Source organism: Phytophthora infestans, genomic scaffold (assembly GCF_000142945.1).
Source record: "Phytophthora infestans T30-4 supercont1.12 genomic scaffold, whole genome shotgun sequence".
Lineage (NCBI taxonomy): Eukaryota > Oomycota > Peronosporomycetes > Peronosporales > Peronosporaceae > Phytophthora > Phytophthora infestans.
Genome location: NW_003303747.1, coordinates 2,807,378 through 2,828,492, shown reverse-complemented (window position 1 = coordinate 2,828,492; position 21,115 = coordinate 2,807,378). Strand labels below are relative to the sequence as shown.

Genomic DNA, 21,115 nt, shown 5'->3' with positions numbered 1-21,115 from the left:
TTGTTCATTAACGTTACATGATCGCGTACATTGTACATGTACCGGTACGCGATCGCAGATGTGATGTAGAATACGTGGTTGTTAGGTACCGTACAGTGTAATAGTTGTCAGGACTTCGCTTCTCAAGATTTGTTTTTCGCCATTACGCACACCAGCGCTGTGACGGGGAGGCCTCCAAGGCATCTCTACCTGAAGTTCTTGCAGAGCTTCAGGTCGTTGTCGTCGAGCCCTCGACCGGTTCCGGCCACTCTCATTTTTGCTTTCAGGTCGGATCAAGTTTGTTGTTTCCACCACCATGCTGACTACTGCTGCTGCTTTCGTGTCGACTGCCGCTCTTCTAGCTGCTTCGATCCCGAATGTCGATGCTCACGGCTACATGCTGATACCAGAATCTCAGTTCAAGGGCTCCGCAAACTCAGCGTGGATCGTTCAGATCGACCCAGTATGGGCCAGTGACAAATGGGATGGCAACAACGCCAAAAGTGTAGACACCTTCAAATCTCTTAAAGCCGCTAACAACTTCAAGGACTTGAGGACTCTCATGGACGACACGTCAGTGTACGGCGCCGACTGTGGTTTCACGAACCCGAACGACACACCGCAGCCTATTCCTTCCGATGGCAAGGCCACCTTCTCTCGTGCTCTTGTGCACCATGGCCCGTGCGGGATCTGGCTCGACGACAAGATGGTACTCTACGAGGACGACTGCTTTGCCAAATACGGTAACGAGAACCAGGAGTCCTGGTTCGGAAAGATCGACTTGATGTCCTGGTCCAGGACATCAAGTCGATCTTTCCGGTGGACTACTCGTCTTGCAGCAACGGTGGATGCAAGCAGATGCGTTTCTACTGGTTGGCTTTCCAGGGTCTTAACAAGAAGACCGTGTGGCAGTCATACAGTAAGTCCCCTGTTGCGGTTTACTAAGGGCTCAAAACTTTATCCATTAACCTGAACTTGTGTGATGTTGCAGAGGACTGCATCCCTCTCAAGGGGTCAGGCGGTGGAGGTGGTGGCTCGCCGGCGGCGCAAGCGGAAAGCTCGCAGAATACCGGTGATGTCTCGCAAACTACGTCCAGTGGTAGCTCACACAGCTCGCCCAGTGACTCTCCTAACCAGGGCTCACAGGCCGAGACCCCGGAGGTCACTCCGGCCCCGTCGTCCAAGTGCAACGGTCGCAAACGCCGCTACTAAGCCCTATCGTGCTTTACCAGTGTTGAGGGAAGATATTGGTAGTGTAGCCTCGTTGGCCAGGTGATCCTGGTTTTTCATGTAGATGACTACGGTGTGTGATACAAATTCAATGGAAGTGTGTATGTGTGCGCCTCTGGTCTGACAAGTTTCCCATTGACATCTCCTCCGCGTGTAAAACGATGGTGATCCAGCTTTCCTCCAACTGGAAGTGTCCAATTTTTCGTTGGTCGCTCCCGCAATCTTTGATTTCAAAATATCGATTTGAATCGGAGCTCATCGTTTGAGCGCTGTTGGGTCCTCGGACACAGCGCTAGTCGCGGTAGCATGACGAGTAAGAGTCACTAAGCCATCTGCAATGGCAATACTATGCCATACAGGTCCCGATGTGCCCTCGTACTCGCTGACAGCATCGAGGCTCTCAGGTAGCCGGCGACTAACTCGCCCACACACTCCATCGAGCCCGTCGGGTACGCATCTACCCCATTGAAAAACCCGTCCGGATGTGCCGACAACTGCAGTCGTCTGTGGACCAGCAGTAATCAAGTAGACTTTTTTATCGATGTCGGGCTCTTGTGGCAGCAACACTGGCAAAGGTTCGTACGCACAACCCGTGGCTACCACATCGGCGATCTTGGCATTTGACTGTTCGTTAAAACCTAACTGACCCTCCCAATTGCACCCGAACGTAAGCACTTGTCCTCCAGCGGTTAATGCAACGGAGTGCATATCGCCACATGCGATGTCTAGCACCGGCATGTCATCGGTTGGAATACGCACTGGTGCGGGTTCTAAGGTGTGAGGGTCTGCAGGAGAACAGTGAGCTCCTAGTCCGAGTTGGCCGTAGACGTTGGAGCCCCAGGCATACACCCCACTACTGGTGAGCACTAGCGTGTGATGGCTACCACATGCTACACGGAATACCTTTTCAGGCGAATGAAACCAGGGCACTCGCTCAGGAATGACGTATCCCCGCCCTATTGGCGGTGCTGTCGAAGAGGAAGACGATTCCCAGCTGTACAGCTCGCCTGAAGACGACGTAGCCATCAAGAAATGCTCACCTGCTGCGATCTGACGCAGATCTCCAACATCAGCGATGGTCTTGGTGCGGGCAAGGAGCGGCTTCCCACCGAGTAAACCAAAGCAATCTCCCGGCGGATCTGTGTCGAGGAGTCGGACACCAGCTGATGTCAGTTGGTTTTCTTCGTCGTCGCCCTCGTTGTTTGTATCCGAGATATTTAGTTGTTGATGCACTAAGGTCTCGGAATCGGCGTCTTCCAGAACTCGATATGGTTCCTGAGCTCTCCACTGATGCAACTTGCGACCCGTACTCGCAGCAAATGACGCTCTACTGGAAGCGGCGGCGACAACATTTCGTAGCCCCACCCTACAGCACAATAAATAAAGCAAACACTCTGTAAATTAAATGATATGGTCGCTTCCATTGACCACGACTCCGCGACGTACTCTTCCATGCGGACCATTAGCAAGCCTTGGTCATCTCTGTCGGACCAGGTAAAAGCACGACCCAGATCGCTCTCCGCTTCTTCAGTGATACCATACTCATCCTTCTCCTTTATGTAGTTGCGCTTTGCGTTTTCTCCAAAATGCGTGCTGGCCAATACAAAGTTTCCCGCCTCTTTAGTGAACAACAGACAGTAGAGTTGCGAGCAGTTGCGCACTTCAGCGCCGCGCGCCCGACTCAACAGCGTACGTGTGCGCATCTGGAGTAGATCCGCATCGTAAACGCACGCAACCACATCGTAGCATGGCGAACATCGTCGACGCAGCGCCATAACTGGTAATAACGAACTGCTGGCGGGCTGAAACCCTGTCAATTGCTCTGTTTGTTGCAGTGATGACGAGTGCTCTTTGTTGCTCCGTAATTGAACTGGCGACCTCTTAGACGACAGGCTAATGCCTTTCACCGATGTGGTTGCCCTCGTCGACGACGTCAGGTGATCAGCTCCGGAGATGCCGCGACTCGAGTAATAGCTGGCAAACTGCCGGAGCTGCTGTCGTCGCTTGACGGACACGATGACGTGAGCAAGCGAGACATTGATATGTCTGTGCTCTCCTGCCGCTCCGCTTTTCGTAGCTTCAATTGCACTGGCAAGGTACATTTTACGCCACATGACGCGTAGGAACTCGTGCTCGTCGAGGCTCTGGCGCTTCCTCTTGAGATCAGACAGAAGCTGCAGCAGGTCGCGCTTGACGTCTCCAGCAGTAAATGGGACCAGCGACTGCTGCAACTCAGCTGCGCTTACTTGGCCATTGCATTCAAGCTCATGGAACAACTCGCGCAACTCGACTTGGGCTTGGGTGTAGCAGTCGACATGGTTCGGGTCCATCTCGTCCACTTCAACTTGCAATGCGTCGTTTCGTCAGCTCAGATCTGATTCCATTGTTTATGTTTTTTTGTATAGCACCGTGATTGGTCTAAATGTATCTGTGAGTCACTGGCTCAGACACTCCACTTAAACTGCGACCATCATGGCTACCGAAGGAGGTGCGTTCTGCGCTGTGTACATACCCGCCACTTGATTCAAACGGGCGACTGTCATTGCATGTATATGGAGGTATTGTGTCCTAAGTGATGTGTCGTATGCATGCGTTCTGGTGGTATAATCAATCAGAAAAGAACCCAATGAACCGGCTGAAGGACGACGTGGCACAAGTGCACGGGAAAGTTGCCGACTTGGACGCTGCAGTCGAGGTGCGCCAGCAACACTCGGATTTATACTGCATTGTGCTAATGCGAAGTGTGTTGCCGATGCCTAATGGTTATTGGTGTCTTTTGCAGACGGACCTGCCGACCGAGTGTGGCATGACGTACTTGCAGGTGAAGAACCACGCGCTGTTGACGTACACAAAGATGGAGCTCTTCTTCGCTCTACTCAAGGTACATAATAACTAGCGTGTTATAATGTTGTAGCCACGCGCCCTCAGATGATAATTGCTGTTGTCTACTGCAGCTGGAGGAACCGGAGAAAGTGAAGAACCACCCTGTGTTCAAGGAGTTGGTGCGTTACCGTACGTTGCTGGAGCGCATTCGTCCGCTGGACCGCAAGATGAAATACCAAGTGGACAAGATGCTCAAGGTGGCGCTGTCCGGTGGCAAGGGACTCGACGAGTCTCTGAGCTACGCGCCCAATCCGGACCAGCTTGCTGCCGAGGAAGGACAGGATGACGACGACGATGGCGAGGCAGGGGGATCCGGTGCCAAGGATGGCATTTACCGTGCGCCGCGCATGGCAGCGGTGCCGTATGAGGAGGAGGAGCGCGCACAGGTGAAGCAGGCGAAGAAGGATGAGCGCAACCGTAAGCGTCTGCAGAAGAGCACAATTCTGGCAGAACTTCGTGAGGAATTCAGCGAGCGTCCCACTGAAATTTTGGCTAGCGGTACAAGCGTTGTGGACAAAGAGATCGCCCGCGAGGAGGCGGAGAAGAAGGACTTTGAGGAGTCGCGCTTTGTGCGTGTGGTTACGTCGCGCAAGGACAAGATCCGTAAGCGCCAGCGCGAGATGGAGGCTAACCGTGCAGATAATGTCGGCTCGATCGATAACTTCGCCGCAGTCCAGGACATTCTGTCATTGGACAAGACCAAGCACCGGATCCCGACACCGCGTGAACCGAAGAAGGTTGGAGGCAAGACGGGTGGTATCTTCGCTCATGTTGATGCGCCGGTAAGTCTGCTTGTTGGAGGTTTTACCGGTTTCTTTACTTTGTAACAAATGATATGCGCAGACCGAGAAGAAGCGCAAGGTGGCACGAAGTGTCGGTGGGGCTAGTGCTTCTCGTGGGATTTCCTCTGCGTCGTCAGACGTCGCATCTGTCTCAGTCTCGAAGCGATCGTCTGGCAAAAAGAAGAAAGTGGTGTTTTCTAACCTGTTCTCGTGATCTCAAGGACACGAAGGACAGTAATTCTGCTGAATGGATTTCTTACACTAAGTTTGTCCCCTTTCGTGCCCGAAAAGTGCGTTTGCAACGAAGTGCTCGGCACTGAAGCTCAGAAGGTGGACTGGCTTTTTGATATTAATAACAAAAACCTTGTTGCAGGTTGCTGCCAACGACGCCAAATTGCCACTTTGGGCGTACAGTGTGTGCGCTTGAAGATAGTGAGTTGCTCTGAAACAGCGGAAGCTCCGCAGCTTTCGTGGTTTCGTACATGTCCACTTCGTTTCTTTCGTGTGATCGTTTAAATCCCACTTTACCGGTATTTAAAAGTTCCGGTGAACCCTTTTTGCAGTACCACGAGTACTCGTAGTACCGGTAAATAAAAGTCTCCCGCTCTCTCGATCTCTGCCAATGCAGTACTACAAGACAGTACAAGTAGGTAACAGTTCAGTATTTTATGTAATGCGTACCAGCATTCCTCTTTGACATGAAATATGTAGCAGCGCGCAGGAATTTCACGTGGATAGATATTCGCAGCTATTTCGATTAGTACCATGTTCGCCACAAGTTGTGAGTCTAACTTATGACCTGGCAGCTCCAAAGTTGAAGAGTTGTGAATCCAGCTTGACATGTGAATTCGAATTGCTTACAGCGCTTGCTCGAATCAATTGTTGGGCTCCGTTGAGCCGCACGGCGCCAATCAAATCATGTTTTTATCGGTGCCCAAATGTCGCGCAGAAACGCAAGATTGTTAGTGCGGAGAGCTACCTCAGTAAGTTGCCGAAGTATCCACTCCAAAAATCAAAGAATCGTGCTGCTTACGGTCTCGTGGACACACAGGAGTCCTGTCAGGACGCCCAATAACTGCAATTTTATATTTGATTCCTTGAAAATCGAACAGCTCTCAGTGACAATACATGCGGCTATACTAAAGCGGACCCCTCTGAGGCACCTATAAAAGATTTATCATGTAGGAAATCTGCATATCGATATTCAGTGACGATTTACTGGTGAAGGACCGTAATGTGATCTTTCAAGAATTTGTGCAAATTCGAATTCCAATGTATTCCAGGAGAAGACTGTTTCGTGACTGACAACATATCGTAATAACAGGCATCTCACGGAAAATAGGGACGGGTAGGCACTTATTACATCTTGCTGCAGGCCCCGAGTCCAAGCATTTGAGCATGGAGACATGACGCTTGAAACTTGCCAACTTATATCAGTATTTAAAGGAAGACCTTACTGCAGCAAAACATAAAACGCTTACGAGCACAAACTTAATGAAAATACATCGTTGTTGGAAAAGAGCACCTGCTGTAGTCCCAAGCGAAATTTAGAATCCGATTTAGAACCGGTGCTCGATTTTAGCGCAACTTAGGGCATTTTTGCGCATCAGATTCGGATACTTCGTCAACTTTGTGCTGGAAATTTCAGCTGCCGTGCTTTTGCGCTTCTCTGGGACAAGGTGATCCACCGGCAGGATAGGGAGATTTGATTACGGAGATGCTCTAAAGCTCAGTAAATTGCGATAAAAACAGGTGTGTTAGCCCAACATTGTTGGGCTGGAAAGCCTGGAATAGAACACAAGAGAAGCTTTTCAGTGACAGCTTGTTACGGCCCGAGCCGATATTTGGGGTCGGACGTGCCGCTGTAGAGATTCAAGCGCTCACGAGCTCTCCGCCATTGTACACGTAAATGGTGGAGCGCTGCAACACGAAAAAGCTTGCTGCGTATTGCCAGGTGACTTCATGTAATTGTTGTAGCTTGAAATGCATCACGCTTCCCTCTCATGTTGGTGATAGTACATGTACCAGATCTCAATGGTTTTCCTCACCGAAATTTTAAGCCACGCTTGGCAACATCGAAACTCGATGTAGCATTCGATTCGAATGGCAGTGGTCTGAGACCACTGGTCTCACCTTACGTCAAAGCGCGCCAGCACCAAGGCTGCCGACACACCCGCAATTTCTATGGTTGCAATTCGGACAAGACGAAATGAGCTTTCATCTATGCGTAGAAATACATGTAGCATGAGAAGGAAACGACAGCTACAGTACATGTACTTTTACGTCGAGTCCGCATCGGTCGCATTGGCTGTGTTGCAACTGCAACTGTCACTGGCTCCACCGTGCCACCACTTGGAGTCCAAGTTGGACATCTTCACAGCACAGCACCGTTGATGCCAGTCTTTTTTTGTATGAGGCGTCCGACCGATTGTCGGCCCCATATGGTCCACTCCAACGCGCATGGCCGACTTTAGCTAAGTTGACGATGTATCGGCGCCAATTAACATAGCCAATCAAAACAGCTCTTGTCTCGCCCATCCATTGGCTGTAAAAAAGTCCACCAATCAGTGGTACTCGTGTATAACATAAAATGTACTAAATTTGTGGTCAGATGTATTTCTTGCCCACTCCCACGTTTAGAAAAGCTCATTCCCGCTTTTCCACCGCGAGTCGCAGGAGGTATCTCGCGAGAAAAAAAGAAGAAAACTTCGATATTCGATCCAAGTCACTATGGGCGACAACAAGATGCGTAAACGGCCAGCTTCTTCGGGCCCTGACGCCCGCGCTGGCGTCTCTGCTGCGCCCGTGTTCCTACAGAAGACCTACGACATGATCGAGAGCTCGCCGTCGACCGTCGCGTGCTGGAGCGAGTCCGGCACGTCGTTCATCATTAAGCTTCCGCGCGAGTTTGCCAAGACGATGCTTCCTCGCTACTTCAAGCACAACAACTTTAGTAGTTTTGTGCGCCAGCTCAACTTCTATGGCTTTCGCAAGCACAAGAAGGACGAGATCGTGATCTCCACTGAGGAGGACGAGAGCAAGAGCTGGTGGGAGTTCTATCACGAGAAGTTTCTGCGTGGGCGACAGGAGCTCATGGCGCAGATCCGCCGCAAAACATACTCGGAGCCGGCATCCCCCCGACCACGAGGAGATGGAGACGCTCAAGCAGTCAGTGCAGAGTCTCCAGAGCCAGGTATCTGAGCTCATGAGTCAGCTCTCGGACCTCACCGGTCTTGTGAAGAGCCTGCTGCAAGATAAGCAAGGTCCGATGTCCATGCCGCCCCAGCGCGCTCCGAAGCGAATGAAGATGACCGAGGGTGCGGTCCAAGTACCAAGAATGTCAGTCACTTCTCCTGGTAATGTCATGCCGAACGCCTATGTGCCCCAGCTAGAGCAGATGCCCGTGTCGGCTCCGCAGCCCCGACAGCCTCAACCCAACATGATGCTGGAGTCCGTGTCTAAGATCCAGAACCAACGGACACGGGACATGTCCCTTATGGAGTGGACCGAGTCCTACGGCATGGACTACCTGCTCAACGACTCTGGACGGCCGCTGCCGCTGTTCGCCGAGGAGATGCTCAATTATGATTGAGCGATCCACTCTTCTAGGCCTCGTGGGCCTCTCAACTTTGTAGGAGGAAGGGAGCTCCGAGGCCTAGTCGAAAGAGCCTGGCTAAAGCAAGAGGCGGAGAGGGGCGTTTATATCCTTTATATATATCGCAAGTCGGCGGCCGTTGCCTAAGCAACGAGAAAGGGGTTTCGCTGCAACGGGGACAAGACAAGGCGAGCATTGGCAAACTCGACTCGGCCGAAGGCAGGCAGGACTAGGAGAGTGAATTAGTTAGGTAGTCGTACACGCGGAAACCACGCAATTGCATCCGTGAATTCCTTATCATTACGAGTAAAATAAGTGAGGTTATTGCACGTCGATCTTAGCTCATATACAAGTACTAATAGTACGCCCTGCCGTTGTCAGTGGGCTTCTGAGCAGCGCTTGGTAGCTCCACGAAGTGCGACCGCAGTCGACAGTTGTGAGTCACAGCTTTTGACCATGAATCTTACTTCCTACTGTACGATAGGATTCAGGGCGATCGGCCAAAGGTTAGTCACCAAGTACTCGTAGCGCCACGGGCGACCGGCCAGCGCCACGGGCGACCGGCCATACCACCGAATAATATTCAGTGAATATGACCAATATAACCAGCACCAAGTTGGATAGAGTTCAGTGCCACGGGCGGCCGGCCATAGCAGAATTCCACGAGGGCACGTCGGACGGGTCAGTCGTGCGACCTCTTTTACATGTGATAATGCATCCCATACATGTACGACTCGTGCCTCATGTTGAAGATAGCGGCAGTATTTTCCCTCGAATCACTGACCGCACTTTTGAGCAGCTACGATGTCGATGCACTTCCACCAGAGGCGCTTCTTCGCGTACTTGAGTGGAGCTCCCAACCTACACACACTAAGCTCCGTGTCTTCTCACAGGTGTGTAGCCATATCTTGCCGCTTACTACTGAGTCTTACGCGTAATTGTCTTCTGTCTGGACCTGCACGGGCAGCCACACCCTGGTGACAACGGACCGATGTGTGTCGCTCTTAAGCTACGGAGACTCCGGCTACAGTCTGCATAAGCTCGAAGTGGACGCACTTCGTACCGGTAAGGCGGACGTAGTAGCTGCTGCTGCCATTGAGCGACCAGAGACGTGTCAGTCACGAGTTGCAGTCGCGTATGCAGTCGGAGATGCGCTGTTCCTGCAGGTTTTAGCACATCATCATGGATCTATCGGCAATGGAGACGACGCTGAAGCCTCTGGCTGCGGGACTTTTCAGTTAGAGGCGGCACCTACTTGCATGTTCAGTGCACAGGCTGCAGGGCCGAATGGAGACGTCTTTTATGGCGTCATGGTGTGCTGCACAGACTCCATGTTGGCTTTTGGGTATATTGAGAACGAGAAGGAAGCCTCCACGACCGGCTCCGCTACTGTTTGCACTCGACTGAATAACGACCAGTTTGCTGCTTTCTTTCCTGAACTCTCGACCTTCACGTACACAATCCTGGCTGTGGATATCTACACGTCACCTGGAAAAGATCAAGGCTGGGTCGCGTTCGGTTGTGCTGACGGGTAGTGCCTGCAATCGTTATTCGGTCTCTTCTACGCGTGGTACTCACTGCTATCGTCGTTGTCTGTTAGTCTAGTGCGCGTGTTCCATGGATCGATGCGACGAGGATGTCTTGGGGGCCCATTCCAGACGAAAGATCTCCAGCTGAACGGCCCCGTGACTGGTGTTGCTCTTTTCCCGAAACAGAAAACCGCTCCAAACAACTCGACCTCGACTTGGTGCTGTAACCTGCTGGTGACATGTGCGATCGGCCAGGCGGTTGTCTACGAGGACTTATACAACACTTCCACGGAAGACGAGAATAGCGAGGTGTTGGTGGACTCGGACACGTTCGACTCGATTTTCGCGGGTATCACTGCTGACATCGACCTGGTAAGCGCGCGCAACCGACTCGTCCGCGATTAAAGCTACCGTCTACTAACCTTAGGTGCTTGTGTTAACGAAGGATGGAGAGGTTGAATTGCTTTTAGGAACAGACAGTCAGGTTATGCTGGCATACAAGGATGGCGCAGAGGGTGATAGAGGCCACGAGGATGTTACTGGAGATGCAACGAAGAGCTTCCATGATCTCGACATCGACGCGTCAGCCTCAGCATCACCCACGTCACTTGATAGCTCACATAACATCTGGAACGAGCTGGAGACGATCGAAATTGCGGGTGAAGAGGTTTATCCGTCTGTGGCCGAGCCGTCGCTGCTAGTACGCCGACAGAAATGGCAGCGGTTGTCCCGCAGCCAGTGGGATTTGGAGACTTTTGGTGCCATCTACAGTCTTTTATGGCGAGACATCAACCACGACGGCGTACCCGAGCTGCTCATCGCCAGCTCCACTGGCATTTACGTGTACGAAGCCGACCCGGCTTTCGTGATCAACAAGGTTGAGCATGTCTTAGCAGCATTGCACACGTCTTCAACAACGACGAAGTGATTTGTTCACTGCGTTGCGTCCATCATTGGCACTTCTGATTCGCCCAAAACATTCAATTACTGCGTTTAATTAGTCAAAAACACAGACCCATATTTCGCCGTATTCTGTTTGATGGTATAGTTTCATCTGTCATGCGCTTGTCACTTCGAGATTGGCAGAGGAGGCCATGCTCCCGCTCCGCGCTGTAGTTGGGCGACGCTCGCCCGCTCGCCACGTGCGGCTTTTATCCGTCGCAGGGACACCAGGCCGACCCGAAGGTGTTTCGGCAGCTGCAAGTGTAAGCTCTTCCTCTGAGTCCAAGCCGGGACTCTTTCAGTTGCCAGATCTGCATGCCCCATCCGACTTCCCAAGACTCACGCGCGACGTCAAGCTGCAGTGTTATCAGCTGCGACAGGAGGTACCGTAGCACTACTACAAATTTAAGGTGTCTCGTAGTATATTAACGTGCTACTATTGAAGTTGGCAGCGTCGTCTCCAGGACTGGCGACGCTGCGCACTCTGGACGACATCTCCAATGCCATTTGTTCGGTTATTGACGCCGCGGAGCTCTGTCGCAACGTTCATCCCAACGAGTAGGAGACGGAGTAGTACTGCGCATTATTGAAGAGAGTGCTAATGCTTTATGACGCTGTCAGGAACTTCCGGCGAGCGGCGAGCGAGTGCTTCACGGAGCTGTCAGACTTTATCCAGAACTTGAATGCAGACGTGGAGCTATACCGGGCACTTAAGACGGTGGCCGAGGACAAAATTGGGGTGAAGAACTTTACGCCGGAGCAGAGACGGATGGGAATTCTGCTCCGAAACGAGTTCGAGCGCGATGGCATTCACTTGTCACGATCTGACCGACAGAGGGTTATTGCACTGCAGAACGATATCACACAGCTTAGTATGCAGTTCCAGTCAACAATGTACAGTGCCAGAGAGTACGTGGAAGTCCCAGCGAAGCTCATTCGCGGCATGCCACACAGCATCACGTCTGTATGTGAGCGCAAGTGGATGAGTCGGGACACGTTGCGGGTCCCGACAGATATGCACGTCATGAACACGATCCTGAAGTGGGTCGGTGATCCTGAAGTCCGACGGAAGATGTACATGGCCGCCAACTCGTGTGCAAAAGACAACTTGCCGACTCTAGACAAGCTACGGGCGAAGCGGCATGAACTGGCTCAGCTTTTGGGATTCCCTACGTACGCTCACCTTGCAACAAGGTAAGACAGCGACAATATGAGCTCATCGGTGTCCCAATTAACCTCATACAACCTGTGACTTTACGACTCTACAGTGACCGCATGATCGGATCCCCGGAGGCCGTGGAAAGCTTCATTGAGGACATTGCCAAGCAGCTCATGTCGAAGGTTCGTCACGTCACACTACAGACCAACTTACAGTTGAGTCCCTACAGTGCACCTAACGTTGTTTCTACCTTGCCAGGCTACACTGGAGCAGAGACTTTTGTTGGAAGTGAAGCGGAAGCATGAAGGCCGATCTGTCGATCACGTGTACATGTGGGATCTACCTTACTACATGGGCATGCTGAAGGCCCAGAAACATCGCATCGATTCGCGCGTGATCTCTGCGTATTTCCCGCTTGAGAACTGTGTGAAAGGACTACATTTGCTGTGCTCCGCTCTGTTTGGCCTGGAGCTGAAGCAGATTCCCATGCTCAACGCCAGTGAGCGCTGGCACGAAGACGTCGTGAAGCTTGCTCTCACCCGCAATGACGAAACACTGGGCTACATTTACTTCGATCTCTATCCGCGACCCAACAAGTACAACCACGCAGCTCACTTCACTATCCGCTGTGGCAAACGTCTGAGTGAGACGACGTACCAGAAACCAATGGTGGCTCTCGTCTGCAACTTTAACAAGCCTGCACCGGACAGTCCTTCGTTGCTGTCACACGCTGAAGTGGAGACGCTTTTCCACGAATTCGGCCACGCGATGCATTCGCTGCTGTCTCGCACAGAGTTTCAGCATCTCTCGGGTACTCGAGCGACTCTGGACTTCGTAGAGACCCCGTCACACTTGTTCGAGTACTTTGCGTGGGATTATCGCGTGGTCAGTGAGTTCGCCCACCACTACCGAACAGGAGCACCGCTGCCTGCTGCCATGATGCAAGGTCTACGAGCCTCCAAGACGATGTTCGCTGCGATGGATACACAAACGCAGTGTCTGTACTCCATGCTGGACCTCCAGCTATTCGGAGAGCAGCCATTGCCATGCAGCCCTCCGACGACCACACAGATGCTGCATGAACTGCAGAACTCGAGTACTTTGGTGCCTCACGTGGATGGAACGTACTGGCATACACGCTTCGGACATCTCATCGGCTACGGTGCTGGCTATTACAGTTATCTGTATGCTCGTGTGTTCGCTGCCGATATCTGGCATACCAACTTTAAGGGTTCTCCAGGTCCGTTGAACCGCGAGGCAGGCGAGAAATTGTACCAGAAGCTGATGATTCACGGCGGAGCTAAAGACCCGAACGGTCTCCTGGTCGATATGCTGGGTCGTGAGCCTTCTCCTGTGAATTATCTACACGAATTGGGCGTGTAAACTGTCAGATAATGAGAATTGACAACCGGATTAGCATGAATAGATTGCAATTGCTCGTGCGTTATAGCTGTGCTCATATAATAGCTGGTGCGACGTGAAGCTCTCGAACAAAAGTGGGTACACATCGCATGAGGGGGGGGGGGTAGGCAAGAAGCACAGGGATATAAATTGGCTGCCTCGCTCTCTCTCGGGGCAGCAGGTTGTCCGTCTTGTCTCCTCTTGTTTCTATTGCACGACACAGCAGGCTGCGCATGGAGCGCCATCTTTGCCCACGTCGTCCGGATTCGCGGTCGTTACATGCTGCTTGCTGGCCATTTCCACGTGCATGGAGCTGGTGGTGGGGGACGATCCTGCATCTAACTTGTCGGCGGGTACGGCCGCGATGTTGCCGACTTTCTGCTTGGTTACGTCTGGAGACTTCTGCGTCACGAGACCGCCAGCCTGACGCCATAGCAAGGCGTCCACCCAGAACGCAGCCTCGTCATGGGATCGCGCCTTGATAGTGTAGATGCGCTCATTTAGCTCGATCGTGAAGAGCCCAGGGCCATCTGTTTCAACCAGATAAAAGCAGCGAAACCTGTCAGCCGATTGAAGTTTCAACTCGCTTAAGATCGAGCAAGGATCTCACCGACGTGGTCTTCTGGGAGTAGCGTAATAGCGCCCACCTGTGGCAGATTCAGCGCCGCAAGCAGCTTCTGCCCTTGTTTCTGCATTAAAACAGGAGGCGTTAAAGAGGTTAAAACCGCATTGAAGAAAAATAAAACCACGTTTCGCACCTTGTAGTAGGTGAGGAAGCATCCGTTCGTCTCGAACCACCGTTTCTGCCACTTGCCCTCACGCGTCTTCTTAAACAAATAACCTAAAAGAATGATAAAAGCACCGTTTAGTCACCTTTTCTTTTATATACAGGGGGCGGTGCATGCACACACCGCGGATTTCTTCGGTGCGGAAATTGGCCGTGCCCGAGCTGCTGAGTTTACTGGACGGCGACGATGCCATGAGCTTGGTGTCCATGCGGTCGGCCATCGCGTACGCTTCAGGTTCTTCTTGTGCGGTCGCGATTGGTATATTGAGACTGGGACGGTGGCAGAAAGCAACTTTAGGTGTGACGATCGTCCACCTAACCGCCTATTCACCCCAATTTTGTCTGAAACTAGGAGGGATGGCATCGTTGAAGATAGTCCAGGACAGTCCCCAGCTCTCAAAAATAGCACCCGTATCAGAGCTTGACTAAGTGTTTGTAAGCAAGATGGGTACATACCAGCCGGATTTTCTGATTTACACGGTAGAATCAGACACAAACATGCTTCATGTAAATCACACCATTTCGGTGATCGCGATTTGCCATTCTCTGAAATTTATTTCAGACATTTGCGCACGTAATATTTCGTGACCAGAAATGGTTTACGCAAAATTTTATGCAAATGCCGGGGTGCTTCAATTTCCAAAACCAAATAGTCTGGGTGTTGAAAATAACCATAAATTCATGAGAGTAAGAGCTCTACCGGGAGGTGAGTGCACTAATGGACGTGGACATTTCTACCTGTGGAACGGCGTTACCACAACCATACTATAACAACTTTAACGAATAAAAGCAACCATAGCGTACGGTAATTTATTGTAGTCGCCAAATATTTGCGCAGCTCATCGACCGATTCTCTAATAGTAGAGATGAGTCTGACACACCAGATTCGTGTATTCCACACACATATTTTGCTCAAAACCACATCTGACACTTAGGATTTTCACAGCTCAGATGGACGAGAAAACATTGGCGCTCGAGTTGGTCCGCGCTAGACTCGACGAGCTCGCGGATATGAAGCAAAAGCTGAAGACACTGAGCAGAAAACTGGGAGAGCCGCTGAAGGTCCAACTGGAGCTCCACACTTTGATAGAAGACAGCGAGGAACGCAGCTACGCGTTAGCAGCAGCTTTGAACTACAAAGACGAAACTGTCCAAGAAGGTGTTTTCTCTTTCGGGACTCTGTTGGAGATGGTGGTCAGGAAATTGTAAGGTTAAGAGGAGCGTTTGAAAGGCGCTCGTATTCTTTTATTCAACAATGCAGAGCCTTGACCTATTTGCGTTCCTCTTCCAGCTTTTTATGGATCTCTCTAGTTGTTTCAGCATCGGCTTTAGACATAATTCCCTTATCGGAATGCATCATAATGACCCAAAGCATTCGCAAACGCATTATCTCGACATCATTCTTCGAAACGTTGTAGATCTGCCGCTGTATGTTTCTAGTAAGATAGCTGTGAGCTTGAGCCACCACCAAAACGCCACAGCTAGATCCGTCTGGCAGCTTAGGAGCTTTTATCCACTCGATTGGATTAATTTTAAGAGGGACATTATCCGCTGTAGCGCCATGCCATCGCTCAAGAAAGCCACGAATACCTTATATTTCAGCAATATTCTTCTCATCTTTTGCGACACCTTCCCAAACGACCTCCAAGTCATCATGGTATTCCTCATCAATAAAAGTCTCGTACATGTAAACTTGCACGCGCAAATTTTTTTTCGGTGTCTTCACATAGCTCAGATGAATAATAATGATGCTCCAGTGGCTCGCTTTCATGTTCACAGGGTTGATGATGTTATCGTGACAGCGTGCTCTTTCAGGTAGTGCTCTTTACACAACCCACAATTTTTTAAAACTTAATAAATGTTTTAAATGAAATGATAGACCAAAGTCGTACCCGTGCGTACCGCAGAGTGCGCATCCCAGCAATCAGATAAAACTCCCTTGTCTTCTTCGTCAGGAAGATAGTCGCCATCACTGGTATCATCCTTCTCGATACCGAGTGAAACCAGCATGTAATTCAGGTCGACCTTTTGATCCCGCCTGTAACGGGGTACGTAGCCCTAAGTGTACCCTGGTTACATAAGGTGTGACACGTCACACTTCAGAAGTATGACACGTCATACTTCGGTATATTTGGTACAAAGTACCAAGGTCGTCCAAAGCCAACCATTGGTTGATGACATTGCATTTCTATAGGTGACTTATAGTTTGTATTAAACCCAAGCTTTATCTACCTATAAATATACTCAGTTTACATTCTACCTTAATTAGGTCATTTCGCTCTCTTTTGAATAAAGAGAGGACCTGTGAACTGCCGTTCACTGAGAGTTTGTATACTCTCGGAAGCTAACTTCCTCAAGCGCAAGGTGCTGTGTGACCCCGTCACACCGCCGCCGCCGCCCTTAAATGCATACATATAAATGTAAGATATTTCTACAAGTGCTCCTGCCTACGGCAGCTTTCCCCACCATGCGCAGCCGGCGTCTCCATTTGAAACGTGTATCGTCTTCTCTGGCCTCTTGTCCTCTTCCCACCCTTCTTCGTATCTCGGCTGACGCGTCGTTCGGTCAGTGACATCGATTGTGCTCCCGCTTTATCGTAAACGAGCGGCTCTGGCTACTCTTACTTAACTGAGCAAACACGTACTTAAGTGAAACAAGTTTTAAATACGCATCTAAGAGAAAAACTGAAAATTAGAGCAAAATTTTACGCGTGAAATTTGTGAATTCTGTTAACGCAACCATAAAGGTCTAAAGCAACCATAAATGACCCATATTATGGTTGTCGTAACCACTCCGCTACCTGTGCTTGGTTTATAAACAAAGCCGCGACAAGGCGCGGAGCCAGCTCTGAATTTGTCAGCAAAAACGAAGAAAACACATCGCACTTTTATTTATTACAGTACAATAATGCCCACGCCCGTATTTTTAGCGCAATAATGTACTTTACAATACATTACATACTGTAATATAGTGCTGAAACTAGTAGGCCGTGTTAAACCGTTTTAGATTTTGGCTAATACAGTTCTGCAAATGTGATAAAAAATCATTTGAAGAACGGTATTAGCCAAAATCTAGCAATCGACGACTTTTCCGTTTTTTACGGCTACTGCAGTTTCCATGCAGTAGTCTTGTCCAAACCCAGATGCACTAACCGACGCCGATAAACGTTATTCGGCGCACTAGATGAAAAGTGAGCGCCCTGAACGCTACATTGACTCGAAAACGCACCTTAGCAGAAAAGGTGCGTTATTTATGTTCTTACAATGTTTGAAAAATCAAAGCTCTCTTCGTCGATCGTCCAACCATGTGGGTGGATGTGTCAGTGGTCCTGTGGTATACCTGCTGTATATCATTCGAAAGCTTGCGCGAGGGTGGAATTTTAATCTTATCGACGCAAAGCGTGCAACGATTTTTTCAGCTGCAAAAGCAGCGCTCAATAGTCTCCCATTCGACCGCAGGAAAACTTGTTTGCTGTACATAGGGATGTTGGTGGTGCCTCCAAAAGTCTTCGAGCGCTGGTTGCCAGCTGGCAGAGTGCGTACTACCCGGAGGAACGGCCTTCCGTTGATCACAGCAGAGGGTAATATAACGTGAGGGTTTGTAGCTATCGGGTAGTACTGAACACATCCTAGTATTTCTGAATATTAATACTGATATCTAGATATTTGGAAAAGTCGTGATTATGGCGAGTAGGAGTAGATATACTGGACTTATTCCTCGCATATCACTTATTATTATACCGGCCAAACGGGATCGGTCACCTCCAAATTTGACGGCCGGCAAAACAATCTCATGTCTCCCCTACTTAACCAAGCACAGCGTAGCACGTATCACTCGCTGGTGCGTATCCAGACGTGTCGATCGGTTATGTTTTCATTGAGATCCGTTTAATATTCATCTTGCTACGCATGTACTCACCGCCGCTAAAAATACCAAATTGTCCGACTTCACCGCACTCTAAGGACAGAGCAAGCTCAAGGAGCCCTTCCCAAGGGGCATACGCTACACTATCTTATTAAGCCGTCGACAGCCTACGCGCACAGCACCATCTCGTTCGTGCTGGCTCACTGGGACAAGCACCATGATCCGCTTTTCACGAGCATCTTTGGCGCTCGGGGTCACCGTCGCCGGTCTGCGGCCAAATGTTTCGGGTCCGAAATCAGGTAAGTAATTTCAGACCGTAATTTAAACCAACAGCCGACTACTGCTGCGCACATCATTAACGAAATACTAAATGAGGCAGGTTTCTCAGTTTCTCTGTGGACCATGCGACGTGTAGTTACGCGCTTGGGCTATGCTTATGTCACGGGGCAAATTCGTGACATTGCAGCCGACGCAGCGAGTACCGTCAAGTGCTGCATGTAGTATTTGTTTAAGAAGGTTCCTAATCGCGATCACCACCGCAGCCCTCCTCGGCCCGAAATGTTTCTAGACTAGAGTTACGTGGAAAAAAAACCACGTAGCCTCTCGGTCGTGGCTACGCTGAGATTGGCAAAGAACATCGTTTTTGCATTGTGGGTGCTGGTGAGTTGCACCGCAAAAACGGATTCTTGCACGAGGCGTGGGTGGGAGATTCTTTGAAGTATTGGCAGTCCGATTTGGCTGCATCCGAGAATGCGAACTATCACGGTAGCTTTGACAGCACCACGTTCGAGAACTGGCTCACAAAACTGTGCTGCACGCTGCAGCTTGACTATGGTGGGTAAACATCATCATGGATGAAGCCAGCTATCACCGATGTATCGTCAATCCCGCACCAAAAACGAATGGAAGAAGGCCAAAATTCACCACTGGCTGGTAGACAATGGGATCTCCTGGGGATCCAGCACCAGAAATTCGACGTTGTTGCCGCCGCCAAGCCGATGACACACTTCGTGGCAAGCTTGATTGCTTGTGAATACGGGCATCTACTGCATTACACACCCATATCTTCAACCAATTGAGGTGATATAGGGTGTTGTGAAAAACTGCTTCGCGGTGGCGCCGGCAAAGTCCATGTCTGAGCTGAAGAAGAAACTCGAAGCTTTGCTACGCAAAGTTTGAAGCCGCACGTGGAAAGAAGCTTACCGCAAGATATAAAAGAAGAAGGGTGAGTATATGGAGAGCGTACATGAGGGGCAAGCTCGTAGCTCTATCTCAGAGTCCGAAACCCAAGCTGCACATGATGCTGAAGATCAGCAGGACACACCAGACTACATCTTCCGGTGCTAGAGCTACATTTTGACAGGTATTAGTCTTACAGAGCTAGAGGTCATTGTAGAACATTGTCATTCCCAATCGTTTTTCGCGGCGTCGAATTGGATTGGTGCTGCGAAGTTGATCAACACGATTGATCGCGTTCATACACAAGGTGTAATCAATTATTACTATTGATGCCATGAATATTTTGCGGTGCATCATACGGTCGTACGTCCAGTGTCGGATGGGGTATGTACCGTGATAGCAGAACTCTGCCTCAGTTGACGTCGAAGGTAGCGTAATTTGTGGTGACATTGCTTTTAAATTAATGGTATAGAAGATGACGACCTTTCCGTTCTTGTAAATAAGTATACGAGCCTTTTTGCCCCAAACCATCGCAAGTTGAAATGAGTTCGATTTGCTTTTGCAACTCGCCGTGGTGCGCTTTGATGAACCTTTTTTCTTTTCCTATCCCGGTTCAGGGTCAACAGCGGTTACTAGGAACTACCACGTTCACCAGCACCAACCCGATCTATGGCTGCCGTTACCACTGGCTTGTCTCACTTGTCTACCAAATTAATACGCACAGTACCAAGGGGATGCATCTCGTCATCGGTAAACTTCAGTAGCACCTGGGCAAAGGTATGGCACGTGTAGAAGTTTTAAAACCCACTAGCCGATCCACAGTAGGAGATTGCAGAGCTTGCGTCTGATCTATAGACATTGGAAATCACAGCGTCGTAGCCGTGTCGCTCTTAATAGATACATCTTCGGCCCGTGGTGTATTATAGAGCGGTGTTCTCAGGGTAGGTGATAGGCTAGTATATCTTTTAGCAGGAGTACAAGGCAAAGTATTGCCCGACAATTTATCATATAATGAGTTCACGTACAAAGAACTCTATCCACCAGCTGCACAAAAGCAGACTCCGTACTTGCCAGGCTTGGATGGCATAAACGGTTTTGTTCGTGTTCTTGCTTTCATCCTAACCGTCCTTTCATCGATACTGCTGATTTCAATAGGGGCAGCAAATTTAGCAAAGCTCTTTGAAAATGCTCCATTATCCCCCGGTAACGCCAAAGCGGGTCTCGCTCATTGTCATAGGAAGGGTGCTCAGGGAATGCAAAATTAGCGCACCTCGGATCTGCTGGAAGCGTGACTTGTCATCGTCTCAATGGATCCTGGCTGCCCCAGAAACCGACGCTTTGACCAAAACTCCGCTATTTGACTCATGGGGCAAATGCTCATTGCAATTTCAAGTCCCAGATAAGCATTAAACTCACTCTCGGTGACGGTAGCATGGCTATCTAGTATAACTACATCATACGCCTATTTACGCAAGCGGTCCTTGAGCGCGCCAGTGAAAAACAGCAAAAATACCCCATACTCCTTCTTTGTATCGAAAGCCTTAGATATTTGATCCTCTGTCGCTACATGAAGGCTGCTATTAGTGCCGCAATGTACTGCTATGCAATAATGTGGACTCTGCGGACGGTGAGCACCACGAACGTCCTCATCATTGACAGTCGCCGCTTGTAGCGAATCTACGCCGCAGTGAGCTTCGGTAACATCTACGCCTGCCTCTTCTGTGCTACTAACGCCTTCAGCATGCACGGTGTCGCTAAGTGTGAGGCCTTTGTCGCCATCCTCGA

The 21,115-nt window shown here is 50.1% G+C and overlaps 7 protein-coding genes across 7 annotated transcripts; 5 read left to right on the top strand and 2 right to left on the bottom strand.

The window, feature by feature from the left end:
* Window positions 1–295: 295 nt before the first annotated feature.
* On the top strand, window positions 296–1,191 carry PITG_08202 (uncharacterized protein; the record flags this gene model as incomplete). Its single annotated transcript, XM_002904318.1, has 3 exons — window positions 296–688; window positions 778–909; window positions 1,141–1,191. The coding sequence occupies 3 exons, from the start codon at window positions 296–298 to the stop codon at window positions 1,189–1,191; spliced, it is 576 nt and encodes a 191-aa protein (XP_002904364.1).
* Window positions 1,192–1,464: 273 nt separating this feature from the next.
* PITG_08201 (uncharacterized protein) lies at window positions 1,465–3,539 on the bottom strand (the record flags this gene model as incomplete). Its single annotated transcript, XM_002904317.1, has 4 exons — window positions 1,465–2,403; window positions 2,473–2,575; window positions 2,656–3,000; window positions 3,139–3,539. 4 exons carry the CDS (start codon window positions 3,537–3,539, stop codon window positions 1,465–1,467), a joined length of 1,788 nt encoding a protein of 595 aa, XP_002904363.1.
* Window positions 3,540–3,658: 119 nt separating this feature from the next.
* PITG_08200 (neuroguidin-like protein) lies at window positions 3,659–5,088 on the top strand (the record flags this gene model as incomplete). The annotated part of the gene is made up of 6 exons (XM_002904316.1): window positions 3,659–3,697; window positions 3,825–3,904; window positions 3,992–4,090; window positions 4,164–4,874; window positions 4,936–4,963; window positions 5,063–5,088. 5 exons carry the CDS (start codon window positions 3,836–3,838, stop codon window positions 5,086–5,088), a joined length of 933 nt encoding a protein of 310 aa, XP_002904362.1.
* A 2,450-nt stretch (window positions 5,089–7,538) lies between these two features.
* PITG_08199 (HSF-type DNA-binding, putative) lies at window positions 7,539–8,466 on the top strand (the record flags this gene model as incomplete). Its single annotated transcript, XM_002904315.1, has 2 exons — window positions 7,539–8,042; window positions 8,077–8,466. The coding sequence occupies 2 exons, from the start codon at window positions 7,605–7,607 to the stop codon at window positions 8,464–8,466; spliced, it is 828 nt and encodes a 275-aa protein (XP_002904361.1).
* An 807-nt stretch (window positions 8,467–9,273) lies between these two features.
* PITG_08198 (uncharacterized protein) lies at window positions 9,274–10,926 on the top strand (the record flags this gene model as incomplete). The annotated part of the gene is made up of 5 exons (XM_002904314.1): window positions 9,274–9,362; window positions 9,437–10,000; window positions 10,070–10,370; window positions 10,444–10,482; window positions 10,711–10,926. The coding sequence occupies 5 exons, from the start codon at window positions 9,274–9,276 to the stop codon at window positions 10,924–10,926; spliced, it is 1,209 nt and encodes a 402-aa protein (XP_002904360.1).
* A 166-nt stretch (window positions 10,927–11,092) lies between these two features.
* PITG_08197 (mitochondrial intermediate peptidase, putative) lies at window positions 11,093–13,482 on the top strand (the record flags this gene model as incomplete). The annotated part of the gene is made up of 5 exons (XM_002904313.1): window positions 11,093–11,323; window positions 11,386–11,498; window positions 11,562–12,134; window positions 12,209–12,281; window positions 12,358–13,482. The coding sequence occupies 5 exons, from the start codon at window positions 11,093–11,095 to the stop codon at window positions 13,480–13,482; spliced, it is 2,115 nt and encodes a 704-aa protein (XP_002904359.1).
* A 225-nt stretch (window positions 13,483–13,707) lies between these two features.
* Window positions 13,708–14,543, bottom strand: PITG_08196 (uncharacterized protein; the record flags this gene model as incomplete). The annotated part of the gene is made up of 4 exons (XM_002904312.1): window positions 13,708–14,030; window positions 14,111–14,189; window positions 14,259–14,341; window positions 14,412–14,543. 4 exons carry the CDS (start codon window positions 14,506–14,508, stop codon window positions 13,708–13,710), a joined length of 582 nt encoding a protein of 193 aa, XP_002904358.1.
* Window positions 14,544–21,115: the final 6,572 nt, after the last annotated feature.